This window comes from Esox lucius, chromosome 6, assembly GCF_011004845.1.
Source record: "Esox lucius isolate fEsoLuc1 chromosome 6, fEsoLuc1.pri, whole genome shotgun sequence".
NCBI lineage: Eukaryota > Metazoa > Chordata > Actinopteri > Esociformes > Esocidae > Esox > Esox lucius.
In genome coordinates, this window is record NC_047574.1 from 19,244,747 (window position 1) to 19,261,246 (window position 16,500).

The 16,500-nt window shown below is 41.1% G+C and overlaps 1 protein-coding gene across 4 annotated transcripts; it reads right to left on the reverse strand.

The window, feature by feature from the left end:
• Positions 1-3,318: 3,318 nt before the first annotated feature.
• On the reverse strand, positions 3,319-8,370 carry LOC105010681 (urokinase-type plasminogen activator). 4 transcript variants are annotated; one of them, XM_010870187.5, is made up of 12 exons: positions 8,321-8,370; positions 8,108-8,242; positions 7,051-7,166; positions 6,817-6,877; positions 6,558-6,699; positions 5,847-5,944; positions 5,698-5,766; positions 5,325-5,502; positions 5,088-5,242; positions 4,683-4,823; positions 4,423-4,571; positions 3,319-4,095 (listed from the first exon to the last, which is right to left on the reverse strand). In XM_010870187.5, the coding sequence occupies exons 3-12, from the start codon at positions 7,105-7,107 to the stop codon at positions 3,901-3,903; spliced, it is 1,245 nt and encodes a 414-aa protein (XP_010868489.2). In that variant the 5' UTR covers positions 7,108-7,166; positions 8,108-8,242; positions 8,321-8,370; the 3' UTR covers positions 3,319-3,900. The 4 variants fall into 4 exon arrangements, with proteins under 4 accessions (XP_010868489.2, XP_010868487.2, XP_010868488.2 ...); XM_010870185.5 differs by having other exon boundaries at positions 8,108-8,360; XM_010870186.5 differs by having other exon boundaries at positions 7,051-7,189; positions 8,108-8,360.
• Positions 8,371-16,500: the final 8,130 nt, after the last annotated feature.

The window sequence follows — 16,500 nt, forward strand, 5'->3', positions numbered from 1 at the left end:
TTGCCACCCTACCCCATAGCCCATTCATATGAAGAATACGGGAGATTGTTGTCACATGTAGCACACAGCCTGTACTTACCAGACATTTCTGCAGTTCCTTTAATGTTGCTGTAGGCCTCTTGGAAGCCTCCCTGACCAGTTTTCTTCTCGTCTTTTCATCAGTTTTGGAGGGACATCCAGTTCTTGGTAATGTCTCTCTTGTGCAATATTTTCTCCACTTGATGAAGACTGTCTTCACTGTGGTCCATGGTATTTCTAATGCTTTGGAAATTATTTTGTACCCTTCCCCGGACTGATATCTTTCAACAATGTGATCCCTCTGATGCTGTGGAAGCTCATTGCGGACCATGGCTTTTGCTCTGAGATGCAACTAAATAAATATCAGGAAAATCCTACTAGAACAGCTGAATTTTATTTGTGATTAATCAGAGTCACTTTAAATGATGGTAGGTGTTACGACTTCTATTTAACATGAGTTTGAATGTGATTGGTTAATTATGAACACAGACACATCCCTAGTTATAAGAGGATGTGCACTCTTATGCAACCAGGTTATTGTAAGGTTTTCATTTTTCCCCCTAGAAGATTTCAGTTTGTTTTTCAATTGAATTGTTCACATTATAGGTCACATTAAAAGTGGAAAAAGTTCTAATATCATTTATCTTTGTCTCATTCTTTTACCTGGCATTTTAACAGGGGTGTGTAGACTTTTTATATCCACTGTATGTGCACTGCCTTGAACTATGGATTGATGCAGGGTCAAATGAAAAGGGTTTGATTGGGTGGTGGTTTATAAAGAGAGAGTGAGACAGTGAATACCCCATAAACCTCTCCTCTGCTATTTGCACTTGCTTTGATTGCCCTCCACGGTCCTGTTTTCTTTTCTTCACGAAACTCAGAGGGTAACTTCTGAAGAGGGGCGAGGAAATCAATAAATCTGTCAACTTCGGGACACACCCGTGACGTAACGTGGTGCTGCTGAAAATTGTGCACAGCCACTGCAGGTCATGTATAGGCTGATATGTATTCCATGTCAGCAAAACTACCGCTTTCAGTCTTGGAATGTCTTGGCTAACTGAGGTATGATATGTAAATAACTTAACATCCAGGCCAAAATGGGAGATTTCAATAATGATTCGTTATTCGCAAATGTGGTTTTAAAAGAAACAAACCACAAGAACTAAATGTTTAATTTGACAGGTATTTTTTTTAGTGTCCAGTCTCAAAATCAGATAAACAAGTGTAAGAGGGTATGTATATGTAAGAGTGTGGTGTTTGTGTGTGTGCTTTTTTGGGTGTGTGCATGAATGTGAAGGAGTGAATGAATCTGTTTTGCCACTCTATTAAAACATATGCTGGATCTGATTCTGTTTATGTCCTAGAATGGAGGGACTGTTAGAAGTCCTTTCTCCGTCATAGATACCATCAGACCCCTGCTTTACACATGGAGCTACAGTGTTTTTCTGTGTGTAAGAGGGCGTGTGTTCATGTTTTTTAGATGTTTGTTTTTGGGGGATTTACATAAGCCATAGTAACCCTTAGTCATACTGAGGTCTGATGTAGTGGACAAGAAATTAGAGGCAAAAAAAAAGTTACTATTTATCTATGTTTAATGAAAACATTTACATGCAGAAGTGTGTGTGTTTGTTTGTGTGCGTTGTTGGTGGTGTCTGTCTTCGTACCATGAGTAACAGGAGAGTGGTCCCACTCCACTGTGGTTTGCCTTGTATCTTGTACAAATAACCAATTAAATGATTATCTTAAAACTAGATCTTCTACTATACAGCAGTTTCTATCAATTTATTTTTACTGTGAAGTAATTTAGCAGAGTGACTTAAAGTGTATTCCTCTTAATTTAATTATGTGGGACAACCACACAAGCCAGTAGTAGCAATTGCATTTACTCAACATAGGAACTATCAGCAAAATCATTACTATGAAGAAACAATATATGTAACTGAGAAACAATAATTGCAATAAAAATGAAAAGCATCATATCACAAAAGCATTAGATTAGATTCAACTTTTTTGTAATTGAACAATACAAGTACTGCACAACGAAATGCCGTTACCAACTAACCAGAAGTGCAAATAGAAGAGGGCAGAACATTTACAAGTATTTACATATAAGTATTACATGTATACTATAAGTGGAATGTATAGATGTACAATGAAGGCAAATGCAGTACTAAATGTGTAATGAAGAAAAATACTGGAGGGCAGAAATTGTGCAAGTATTAAGTATTGTGTATGTTACAAGTGGGATAATAGTTGTGTGGGTAGAAATGGCATTCTAGATGTGCAATCCAGACAAATTGACAGAATAAGGAAGCATGTGCAACCAGGATGCAGATATAGCAGCAATGAGGTCCCTGAGGTAGACATGTAACAACTGTAAAAATTCAAGTACAATGCCAATTGTAGATGTGCAAAGAGGCAAATTGAATGTGCAAGGTGCATGTGCAACTGAGATGCAGGGATAGAAGCAGTGAGGTTCCTGAGGTAGACACCTACATGTAACAACTGAAAACCACCATGATCAGACTTTGCAAGGCTGTGTCAGAGTAGTACAAAAGGAGTAATGTAACAAGGCAACAAAGGAATTGGTTCACAAAAGGCAATGGGAGGGGGGGGGGGGTGTCTGTGAAGTCCTTTTAGATACTCTTTGAGTATGTTCAAGGGTTTTGTTGTCTTAGCTTCGAGGGAAAAGCAATCTCCACCGCTGGGATGCCAGGACAGAACAGTTCTGACGGAGCTGAGTGGGAGCTGCAGCCTGCAGGGTCTGGATGGCCAAGAGACCAGAGGTAGCAGAACAAAGAACTTAGGTAGGAATGAAGGGTTTGAATGTTGGTAGGGGCAGTTTCCCTTCAGCAATCAGCCATCTTGAAGTTGGACAGTTATCTAGCACCACCTGCTGGTTCAAGCCAGTGCTCATGGTGAATTGGTTGAATAGAGAACTTCTTTATCGGAGCAGAAGGGCAAACGGTTTGAAGAGTGCGAGCATCCAAGGCAGTGGAGGACCGGTTCTTCTGGATGACAACAATGATGTAACCCCATTTCACTGTGTTCTCTTTCATGTCCGGTTGCTGAAAAATTATATTCTGGGTGTGAATTGATCTCAAATAAGATTCAGAATTTATGCATTTTAAATTGAAGTTTTACCTCCCCCTCAGGAAGAAATGTCCCAAAGGCATTATGCTACCTTCATGCTATCCGGTTCTAGAAGCCTGAAGGTAGCATTATAAAATTTAGTACAACCCAGCTGTTCATTGCTATGCATGATGAAAACATGGTGGCTAACATGCATCAGAATACAATATTCAAGCTACAGAAACATTTTTTGTGGGAATTTGAGTTTATTAAGAATAAATAATCATAATTGAACACGAGTGATGGTACAGGAGAGCCTGCTCCCAGAACAACACTCAATCGTACATAAGAAAATGTTGCTGCATTTCCTTTTCTGTGCCAACAAAGAAATAGCTCCTATAAATATAAAATGTATAAAGTACAAAAATAAATCTTACAGTTGGAAAAAAAATAATTTAAAAACACTTCCCCAAAATATATAAAATAAATACATTTGAAATTGTAAAAAGTAACTTGTGCAGGTCAGCAGCATCTTAGTAGCAAAAACAGTGTGACATCAAAACTGAAGAATCTCTAAAAATTTAGTTCCACCTCTTCCTGATCAATCTTTTGGAGTTCGACATTATATCTGTTAAATAGACATATGTACATTTACGCATGTCTTGCTTAGCTTAGAATGTAGCTGAATGTGCCAGAAGCAGAGTTAGTGCCCTCGGCCCTCCTGAATGCCTGCACAACTCATTACTTTTCAGAAAGAGGTATTACGCCAAGTCCCTGCATTGTAGGGTCAGTGATTATAAGGTTAATGGGTTATTTCTGGGGGTACATAAGCCCTGCAGTATAGGCAGGAAGCCTTGTTTTCTGTGAGATCCAGGTGTTGTAGTTGGTGAGGCGGGTGTAAACCCCTGGTTTTTTGTTGCGAGCACAACCGTCTCCCCAGCTCACCACGCCAAAGACAAAGGCACGCCCCCCGACCTCACACACAAGAGGGCCGCCAGAGTCACCCTGTAGAGAGAAGAGAACTCTTTTAGACAGTGCGCGTGCACACAAATTTGTACAGCTACCCTCATGGGGACCAGAAAATAGAAATTGCATGCTCCCTTGCCCCCATCTTAACCCTAAACCTAACCTCAATAAAGTAACATTTATGCCTAAACTTTACCTAGATGTAACGCATAACCTTAAAGAAACCCCAATTCAACTATAAAATCAATTGTAAGTTTGACCCTAAACCCTGAGCTGGAAATTCACTTTTGCATCACGGGGACCGGCAAGGTTTTATTATACTCATTGGGACATTTGGTCCTCATGAACAAATACACACACACACACCTGGCAGGAGTCTGTTTTCCAGTCAGGACTCCCGGCACAGAACATGTTTTTTGTGATGAGCTTTCCATAGTATTCCCGGTCCTCACAAACACTCTGGGACAGCAGTGCCACCTTGGCTTGGCGGAGGTCATTTGAGTACTGCCACGCTCCTAAACACAAAACAGGCGTTTGACATTACGAAGGTCAGACGGGAGCTACAGGCTGATCCCGTCACACTCAATGCTCCCCCCCCCCCCCCATTTGATTGGCCAAGCTTGTACCTTGGCTCGTCTTGCCGTATCCTGCCACACTACAGATGGCCCCCGGGGGCAGCATGATGTGCGGAGGGGGCATACACACCGTCCGCACAGAGGGGCTTTGCAACGCACACACGCCGTGCTTGGCCCGAAGCTTCAGAAGGCCTGTAACCCACACAGACAGAATTACACATCCATCCATTACTGAGCCTTACAGGGAACTCTTTACTGTGGTCTTAATGGGGGGGGGGGGCATACAAACCATTATAGCAAAATAAGATATTTATTCAGTTTAAGAGGAAATGTTTATATCGTCCACATAATTGGATGACCAGCAGGAGCAAGAGTATTATAATAATAATCTCAACGTACATGTTATGCCTGAGCACCCTGATGGTGTGGAACACTGGTCTAAGCAGAGACCCGTACCTATATCGTTTTTGTAGTTCCCTTCATTATTACTGTAGTCCGGGTGTACAAAAAGCTGTTCCACTGAGAATTTCTGCTCTCTGATGCTGTCGTTCTTAACGATGCTGCTTCGCCCAAGGTACACGGTCATGAGTTGTGCTGACATCACTTCATCACTGCAAAGAAAAACAGAAAGTACATTATGTTAAGACAGCCCGAGACAGAGTCAGAAAGCCAGAGACAGAAAGCCCAACTTACTCATCCCCGATGAGACAGTGAGTCGCTGTGAGGACCCAGCAGGGGGCGATGAGACTGCCACCACACTGGTAACGATTGTCAATGAAAATTGCTGCCATCCATGGCTGCGCCTCTATGGACACCACATTGCCGCCCACCACCTTGAACCGCCTCTCCTCTTTCTCGCCACATGTGAACTCTACACCGACACACACAGACTCAGAATGCTGCCAAAAGGAGTTGATCCTCAATTCATTTTTCAGCAGTGCCAAACTACAAGATCCATCAGTTCATAGTTCACTTAATTTCAAATGTATATGTAATGTATAATACAAACTATGTATAGGGTCAGAGGTCAGGGTTTAAGTGTTAGGGGAAGGGCAAGAGAACTGACCTGTGTCCATCTGCGGGGGGAGAGGAGCTCTAGAAATTGAGGTGCCACCAGGGAGAACAGTAGGAGAACCTGGTTGAACAGTTCAACCATTGAGTACCACAGAACATGAAACCTACTAATTTGTGGGACAGCGCACAAATGTCTCTTACCAGTCTCTGGATCACATTCAGGAATGTCACATAGCTCTCTGACAATCCTTGTTCTTCGCTTCACTCTGCACCATGGCCGCAAACTCTTGTCAGGGTTCCTATGAATCCATCAAATGATATTCATGTTAGGAGGCTACTCAATCATCCTTTATTCATAACCAATAAACTTTTAAAATTGAAATCTACATTTTGGAAAAGACCCTATAAATAATCGTTTTACTCTCATGGGACTTGAGTAACGGGCTAATCAAGGTTAAGACCAGTTTTTCCGGGGCAACTGACAGCACAACAGAGCATGTAGAGATGGGTTTCAGGTTAGATCCTGTATCACTTCTCAGTTCAGACAATGATTGGAACTCAAAAGAAATCTCCCAATTGCAACACAGATGAACATGCACAATCACATCATGTGACTCAGGCTGAACAGCTGCAGTGGGACCAAAAAACATTTATAATAAAAAAAAAAATGGACAAAGCATATCACATTACAGTGAAGTTGGCTTGTTTGGGAACAGTAGATGGCAGATGGGCATAAAATGTAGACTCTGGTTTGAATGGTGGCCTGTTCAACCCTAGTCCATGTAACAATGCCTCAACTTAACCACATAACAGACATGCATGCCAATTGTGAAAGTATCAGAGACTGAAGAGAATCAAAATGGCTGAAGTGGATGAGATATCTTTCTGGCTTACAAGTATGCGTGTGTTTACCTGCAGTAGTTATGTTCTCCCAGTCCCAGAACGTCAGCTCCGATCATCTGGAAACGAGTCCACGGGAGACACCGGTGACCCCTTGCTGAGACCGCCTTCAAGCCCCTATAACTTTCCCCAGCTCCGACTAGACACTCTCTCTCTGAGTTCACGGCAGACCATAAGATAAAACAGGAGGGAAAATAGGATTTATTAAGAATATGATTCCATGGTCTTTGGCAAAAGGGATGGTTTTAATAGAAAAAAAAATAGTAACCACCTTTGTATGTTTCATCTGCAAGCTGGGACAGTTTTTCCCGGTGCCAACGCTTTGCTAACACCTGGACAGAGGCACACAAAGTAACTTGAAACCTGATCACCGCTTTCTGTGTTTAAGTGCAACTTATACTGAAGATTCTTTGTTGGCATGCTGGCAGGAACTAAACCCTACACACACCCATCTGCCAATCTGACCATACAATGAACACAGCAACACAAGGAAGGTCCCATTTACCGTTTCAGTGCAGGAGAGGACCGTTGCCACTAACGACAGGATGAGTGACAGGTTCATATTTGCTTCCTCTTATCCTTAATGTGCCGTTTCTCCTTTTATAGGCAGTGTTGGGTGATCTGTTTAAAATAATTTTGCAGAACTGTGTAAATAAACCACAGTGACAAAAACAAAAAAACATTAGTTCCTCAATTAGAAGATTTTGACTCAGCTTCCTCATTGTATCACTCTTTAACCATTACTAATCCCAACCACATGTGGTTCATGTTGTCAGTGGTATTGTTTACGTCACCCACATGTGTAGCCTGTCTGTGAAACATGAGCTGAATAAAAAAAGGAAACACAGCGGTCTCAACTGACAGTCAAGACCCAGGCCAAAGAAAAACACCTGTTGTTTCAAACCCGTGACAAGACTATGACCATCTCAGGGATCTCAAGACCATTGGGGAAAAGGCCCACTGCATTGAGAAAGTACATAATTACAATAAACACATTTACACTGTGAGAACACAACTTTCTGCCAGTCCATGAAACCACTGTATCACCAAAAAGTCCCAAAACATCTTATCAGTGTTTGTGGGAAAGTAGCTACTGTATCAAAAGAACAGTATCTAGTGTTCCTGTGAAAAGGACATTATTACTGACTGACTCTTCAACATGTCAAGAAACTATAATCCATAAACCATTATCAAATTAAGAGTAGGCAATTCCAGTCCTGGAGGTCAGAAACACTTCTGGTTTTCATCTTCTCCCAATCAAAGACTGAGACCAGTGACATCAGGTGAATGCAATTAACAGGTTGAAACAACGCTGCCAACAATCATAACTCCTTTCAGCAAATATGCTAACTAATTTACAGATAGGGCATAAAAAACCTTTTCCAGTTCCATTTGCAACAACACAGGTATATTGTTAATCTGACATTACTCAACTGGATCCAGGATTCACTAGCACCATTTAAAAAATATATTTCTTACACTAAACCCAAAGTACTCACTCTGCAAACCTCCTTTAGAGAACCCCAACATACACACGCAAAACAAGTAGATCTGGTCATTACCTTCAGAATGTTGTCTTATATATTATCTTTGTTGGCTCCCGTCAGTGCTGTCTAACCTCAGGATTTGGTTCTGTCTGCTCTTCTCAAGTCTCCCTTCTTTAAACACCAAGTGGGCGTGGCTGTGGTGTAGCTGGGCTGGGATATTCATGTGTTTTGATATAGGTAGTTGTTTCTTTAAATTATGGGAATAATGACTGTGAACCAGTGACTCACCCTGGCTGACTGCACTCAGACCGTCTTTTCACAGCTGTGGTTCCACAAGACAGGAAGTGGTCCTAATATAGCTATCGCCTCTTCAACTCTGAAATAATGAGGCCATGTACAGCTGTTTCTGAGAAAAACAGAACACAACTGCAGTGTAACACTTGGAGAAATCAAACAGTTGCGAATGTTGTACAAAATAACCTAAAGTGTTCACCCCTGACCCTTAGCAGAATAGAATATATAGAATAGAATATAACTTTATCAATCATCCAGGATGGACATTTTTCTTTGGCATCACCATACATTAAAGTCACAAACATGTACCATACATTCTTACACATTCCAACCATCAGTTCATCAGACAACCCAATCATACCATTCAGTTAAAACATGAAGGATATTAATATATTAATTTACGTCAGAACCATCAATTCATCAGACAAAACAATCAAACCATTCAGTTAAAAAAGGAAGGAAATAAATATGCATTGATCAAGAGTAAGTCAATAAACAGCAGCTCAGAGTGTTAATTTAAAAACATAAGATGCGTTTAGCAGCCCAACATGGCTGTTTAGTATTGCCTAAATGCTGTAAAACACCAACTAAAGCAACTTTAAACAGTGAATGTGTGGATGTGCCTGTGTGTGGGTGTTTATTTGTCCCAGGGGCATATGTGAAGACCAAAAACAGTATTATAATGATTCATCTAGATTCGAAGAATTAGCAACAATGGACAACAGAAAAGGTGGTTCCAGTACTCCTAGAACATAAAAGGATGTGATGTACCTGAGTGTGGTATGCCAGTTATCTAGAAATAGCCTAGGGATAATTGTAAGGCCATCCACTGCAATAGGATTGTATGTTTGCGCAACTTTTGGGCACCCATTTGTATTTTTTAAATGTTAGATGTTAGTTCCCTGGGGGGAGGGGGGGCTACCACACAGCCTGGTAAAAGTAAGCACATTATACTCAATAAGGTAGCTATGAGCGACGTTTGTGCTAGAAGAAAAAAAAAATAACAATAATAATTGCAAGCATTAGCTAACAAAGGCTAGCTTCATTGCAATAGCCCTTTCTTTGAGAGCCTAGTAACACCCTAACAAAGTGGTCAGAAACTCCTTGTTTACAGAACAATCTATCCTACAAGTCACATTATGTTGTGCAATTTCTATTGAAAGCCAACCATAGTAGTAAAGTTTATTTGTTGAGATAACCTAAATCATATAAACTGGAACAGCTACCTCAAACCTCAATAAAGGATGCAACTGCTAGCAGATTGGATTCATTTATCAAAAATATTCAGGCCTACAACAAAACAATGTATAAACAAAAACACAGGTTTTGGAAAAAAACATAATGAAAACCAACAGGAAATAAAGTGCAAAAATATGACAATGATGGATGTGGTTGTAATTTAACCGTTTTTCAACAAACTTGTTAAAATTCAGCATACCTTTTGAAGAAGCCAACATTAACACACTGGCTCAATATTTTGTCATATTGGATATCTTGCATCATGTTTTGCATAAGCATTTGATGTGGAGGGTGGTTTTTTTCATTACCATGTAAAGTGACATATTTCTCATTTACTAATAATTCACTGTTTGCTCTAAGACATTAAGCAACCATGTTCACGTTGACTTCGGGGAACATTGCAGTGAGTATACAGCGTGTTTAACCACAGGGGATTTATACAAAAAAAAATGGTGACATAATTATTTACACGTGTGATATCATCATGTTCAGAGTTTACCACTTCCTATGCTTTAATCTAGGGGTGGGGGAGTCCAGAGTTGCTGCAGCACCACCTTACATGCAGTAGCGCATGTAAGTGGGCACGGGGACAGGAGGCCATGGCCACCCTGATACCATCGCTGCCCCCCCCCCACAGTCCCCCCCTCGCATGTCGCATATGCATACTATGCTTCTATCTGATATTTAATAATAGGTATTATAGGTTTCAATCAATAATTTATATTTTTCACAGTAGTTAATTTGAGAGAAAATAATAAATGCATAGTCTATTTGAGGAAAAATGAATCCCCCTAACACGTACAGTTGTGCACAAAAGTTTGCATAACCTTGGAGAATTGGTAATATATGTACCATTTGCAAAGACAACATGAGTGAGCAGGCAAAACACATGTCTTTTATTTCTTGTGGGATTCACATTCAACTGTAACAGAATGGCACAATCATAAAACAAAACATCAATCAATCAAATGTATTTATAAAGCCTTTTTTACATCAGCAGTTGTCAAAAAGTGCTTTTACAAAACACACAGCCTTAAACCCCAGGGAGCAAACAACAGTACTGTTGAATTTCAGAGGCTAGGAAAAACTCCCTAAGAAGGCAGACATTTTGGAAGAAACCTAGAGAGGAACCAGGCTCAGAGGGGTGACTAGTGCTCTTCTGGCTGTGCCGGGTGAACATATTAAGACTACTAATTGTAATAAGTAATAAATGCATGTGGGCTTAGTCCAGAGTCTATTTAAACTCTAGACTACAGTACAGGTCGGAAGCATGACCAGATGGACAAGGACAGGGACAACCCTGGGGGGGTCAGCACAGTGGCAGCTGAAATCGTCAGGTATCGTCTTGATCTTCAACACAACTAGGAGGACTTTGGACAGGGACAGCAACAGGTCTTTCAAGCCTGATACTCCTCAGGTGTGGGCCAAGACCTCATGTCCTCCTAAGTTTAAAACGGCAGGAGACAGGGAACATTTTGAAAATGCATTGCTTAGATCTACAAGGATTTATGGAGAAGGAGAACTGACCCTACTCCCCCAGCACAATAATATAGCAGCGTAAGACCTTGGGGCTGAGACGGGGGGTCCGGTGACACTGTGGCCCTATCCGGGGGAAGCCCAGGAACAGGGCCCAACAGGCAGGAAATCAATCCACCCACATTGCCAAGCATCAACCAAAGGGACACCCACCAACCGCCACCACCCTGAATGAGGGCCGGGTATTGCCAGCAGAGTACAGATCAATAGCACAAGTGCGCAACAGAGAGACAACAACAACCCAGTAACTCTGCCCCCGAATGGCAGTGGAGGGAGGGGATCCCAGTGGTCGATGAGAGCCCACCTGGCAAGAGAGCAAGGGTGGCCAGTATCAAGCCTTTCTGGTCACCTTCACGCCCCCGGGTCAGACTACACTTAATCATAGACCATGCTGTAGAGATGACAATTGAAAGTTTGCACTGAGTTTGCATTTCTAACCTTAATTGGCAAATCATTCCACAGTAGTCGAGCTCTATGAGAGAAGGCCCTGCCTCTGGCTGTTTGTTTAGAAATTCTACGTAAAATTAAAAGGCCTGCATCTTGCGATCTAAGGTTACATGTAGCTATGTATGGCTGGATCATTTCAGCGAGGTAAGTAGGAACAAGTCCATGTGTTGATTTGTGGGTTAACAATAAAACCTTAAAATCAGCCCCAACCCTAACAGGCATCCAGTGTAAAGAGGCTAGTACTGGAGTAATGTCTTCACATTTGTTAGTTCTAGTTAGGATTCTAGCAGCCGTGTGCAGCACTAAATGAAGTTTATTTATCCGAAAGAAGAGCATTGCAGTAATCTAATCTAGAAGTGTCAAGGATGGATACGTTTTTCTGCATCAGATTTTTATAGAAAGTTTCAGATTTTTGCAATGTTTCGAAGATAAAAATAAGCATCTCTTTAGACATATTTGATATGTTCTTCAAAGAAGAGGTCAGGGTCAAGGGTAACGCTGTTTCTTACAGTGTTTTGGTATACGACCATGCAGCGTCGAGGTTCACAGTGAGATCTGCCACAGTGAGATCTGTTTCTTGGGTCCTAAAACAAGCATTTCTGTTTTTCTTGAGTTTAAAAATAAAAAGTTCTCTGTCATCCACTTACTAGTATCTGAAACGCATACTTCCAAAATGGCAAATTTTGGGGCTTCTCCATGCTTCATTTAAATATATAACTGTGTGTCATCAGCATAAAAGTGAAAATTGACATTGTGATTCTGAATTACATCCCCCAGAGGCAGCATATATGGTGAGAAAAATAATGGGCCCAGAACCGAGCCTTGAGGAACACCAAAACATACCTTTGATTTGTAAGAGGATATACCATCCATACATATGAACTGATATCTTTCAGATAAATAAGATTTAAACCAGGCTAGAACATGTCCACGTAACCCAATATGGGTTTCCAGTCTCTCTAAGAAAAGTGAGTGATCAATAGTGTCAAAAGCTGCACTAAGATCAAGAAGCAACAGGACGGATGCGGAACCTTTGTCTGAGGCCATTAGAAGGTAATTTGTTACCTTCACGAGTGCAGTCTCAGTACTATGATGGGATCTGAAACCGGACTAGAGCATTTCATAAATGTTATTTGTCTTTTTTCTCAGGACTACTGAGATTTTGGGGACTATAACTATTTGAGGAGTCAGTTATTTCTTTTCTAATGGTGATGATCTTTTCGTCAAAGAAGTTCATGTATTTATTACAGCTAAAGTGAAGAGCCACTTCACCATACCTTTTGAAGAAGCAAACATTAACACATTGGCTCAATATTTTGTCATATTGGATATCTTGCATCATGTTTTGCATAAGCATTTGATGTGGTGTTTTTTTTTTTTCATTACCATGTAAAGTGACATATTTCTCATTTACTAATAATTCACTGTTTGCTCTAAGACATTAAGCAACCATGTTCACGTTGACTTCGGGGAACATTGCAGTGAGTATACAGCGTGTTTAACCACAGGGGATTTATACAAAAAAAAATGGTGACATAATTATTTACACGTGTGATATCATCATGTTCAGAGTTTACCACTTCCTATGCTTTAATCTAGGGGTGGGGGAGTCCAGAGTTGCTGCAGCACCACCTTACATGCAGTAGCGCATGTAAGTGGGCACGGGGACAGGAGGCCATGGCCACCCTGATACCATCGCTGCCCCCCCCCACAGTCCCCCCCTCGCATGTCGCATATGCATACTATGCTTCTATCTGATATTTAATAATAGGTATTATAGGTTTCAATCAATAATTTATATTTTTCACAGTAGTTAATTTGAGAGAAAATAATAAATGCATAGTCTATTTGAGGAAAAATGAATCCCCCTAACACGTACAGTTGTGCACAAAAGTTTGCATAACCTTGGAGAATTGGTAATATATGTACCATTTGCAAAGACAACATGAGTGAGCAGGCAAAACACATGTCTTTTATTTCTTGTGGGATTCACATTCAACTGTAACAGAATGGCACAATCATAAAACAAAACATCAATCAATCAAATGTATTTATAAAGCCTTTTTTACATCAGCAGTTGTCAAAAGTGCTTTTACAAAACACACAGCCTTAAACCCCAGGGAGCAAACAACAGTACTGTTGAATTTCAGAGGCTAGGAAAAACTCCCTAAGAAGGCAGACATTTTGGAAGAAACCTAGAGAGGAACCAGGCTCAGAGGGGTGACTAGTGCTCTTCTGGCTGTGCCGGGTGAACATATTAAGACTACTAATTGTAATAAGTAATAAATGCATGTGGGCTTAGTCCAGAGTCTATTTAAACTCTAGACTACAGTACAGGTCGGAAGCATGACCAGATGGACAAGGACAGGGACAACCCTGGGGGGGGTCAGCACAGTGGCAGCTGAAATCGTCAGGTATCGTCTTGATCTTCAACACAACTAGGAGGACTTTGGACAGGGACAGCAACAGGTCTTTCAAGCCTGATACTCCTCAGGTGTGGGCCAAGACCTCATGTCCTCCTAAGTTTAAAACGGCAGGAGACAGGGAACATTTTGAAAATGCATTGCTTAGATCTACAAGGATTTATGGAGAAGGAGAACTGACCCTACTCCCCCAGCACAATAATATAGCAGCGTAAGACCTTGGGGCTGAGACGGGGGGTCCGGTGACACTGTGGCCCTATCCGGGGGAAGCCCAGGAACAGGGCCCAACAGGCAGGAAATCAATCCACCCACATTGCCAAGCATCAACCAAAGGGACACCCACCAACCGCCACCACCCTGAATGAGGGCCGGGTATTGCCAGCAGAGTACAGATCAATAGCACAAGTGCGCAACAGAGAGACAACAACAACCCAGTAACTCTGCCCCCGAATGGCAGTGGAGGGAGGGGATCCCAGTGGTCGATGAGAGCCCACCTGGCAAGAGAGCAAGGGTGGCCAGTATCAAGCCTTTCTGGTCACCTTCACGCCCCCGGGTCAGACTACACTTAATCATAGACCATGCTGTAGAGATGACAATTGAAAGTTTGCACTGAGTTTGCATTTCTAACCTTAATTGGCAAATCATTCCACAGTAGTCGAGCTCTATGAGAGAAGGCCCTGCCTCTGGCTGTTTGTTTAGAAATTCTACGTAAAATTAAAAGGCCTGCATCTTGCGATCTAAGGTTACATGTAGCTATGTATGGCTGGATCATTTCAGCGAGGTAAGTAGGAACAAGTCCATGTGTTGATTTGTGGGTTAACAATAAAACCTTAAAATCAGCCCCAACCCTAACAGGCATCCAGTGTAAAGAGGCTAGTACTGGAGTAATGTCTTCACATTTGTTAGTTCTAGTTAGGATTCTAGCAGCCGTGTGCAGCACTAAATGAAGTTTATTTATCCGAAAGAAGAGCATTGCAGTAATCTAATCTAGAAGTGTCAAGGATGGATACGTTTTTCTGCATCAGATTTTTATAGAAAGTTTCAGATTTTTGCAATGTTTCGAAGATAAAAATAAGCATCTCTTTAGACATATTTGATATGTTCTTCAAAGAAGAGGTCAGGGTCAAGGGTAACGCTGTTTCTTACAGTGTTTTGGTATACGACCATGCAGCGTCGAGGTTCACAGTGAGATCTGCCACAGTGAGATCTGTTTCTTGGGTCCTAAAACAAGCATTTCTGTTTTTCTTGAGTTTAAAAATAAAAAGTTCTCTGTCATCCACTTACTAGTATCTGAAACGCATACTTCCAAAATGGCAAATTTTGGGGCTTCTCCATGCTTCATTTAAATATATAACTGTGTGTCATCAGCATAAAAGTGAAAATTGACATTGTGATTCTGAATTACATCCCCCAGAGGCAGCATATATGGTGAGAAAAATAATGGGCCCAGAACCGAGCCTTGAGGAACACCAAAACATACCTTTGATTTGTAAGAGGATATACCATCCATACATATGAACTGATATCTTTCAGATAAATAAGATTTAAACCAGGCTAGAACATGTCCACGTAACCCAATATGGGTTTCCAGTCTCTCTAAGAAAAGTGAGTGATCAATAGTGTCAAAAGCTGCACTAAGATCAAGAAGCAACAGGACGGATGCGGAACCTTTGTCTGAGGCCATTAGAAGGTAATTTGTTACCTTCACGAGTGCAGTCTCAGTACTATGATGGGATCTGAAACCGGACTAGAGCATTTCATAAATGTTATTTGTCTTTTTTCTCAGGACTACTGAGATTTTGGGGACTATAACTATTTGAGGAGTCAGTTATTTCTTTTCTAATGGTGATGATCTTTTCGTCAAAGAAGTTCATGTATTTATTACAGCTAAAGTGAAGAGCCACTTCACCATACCTTTTGAAGAAGCAAACATTAACACATTGGCTCAATATTTTGTCATATTGGATATCTTGCATCATGTTTTGCATAAGCATTTGATGTGGTGTTTTTTTTTTTTCATTACCATGTAAAGTGACATATTTCTCATTTACTAATAATTCACTGTTTGCTCTAAGACATTAAGCAACCATGTTCACGTTGACTTCGGGGAACATTGCAGTGAGTATACAGCGTGTTTAACCACAGGGGATTTATACAAAAAAAAATGGTGACATAATTATTTACACGTGTGATATCATCATGTTCAGAGTTTACCACTTCCTATGCTTTAATCTAGGGGTGGGGGAGTCCAGAGTTGCTGCAGCACCACCTTACATGCAGTAGTGCATGTAAGTGGGCACGGGGACAGGAGGCCATGGCCACCCTGATACCATCGCTGCCCCCCCCCACAGTCCCCCCCTCGCATGTCGCATATGCATACTATGCTTCTATCTGATATTTAATAATAGGTATTATAGGTTTCAATCAATAATTTATATTTTTCACAGTAGTTAATTTGAGAGAAAATAATAAATGCATAGTCTATTTGAGGAAAAATGAATCCCCCTAACACGTACAGTTGTGCACAAA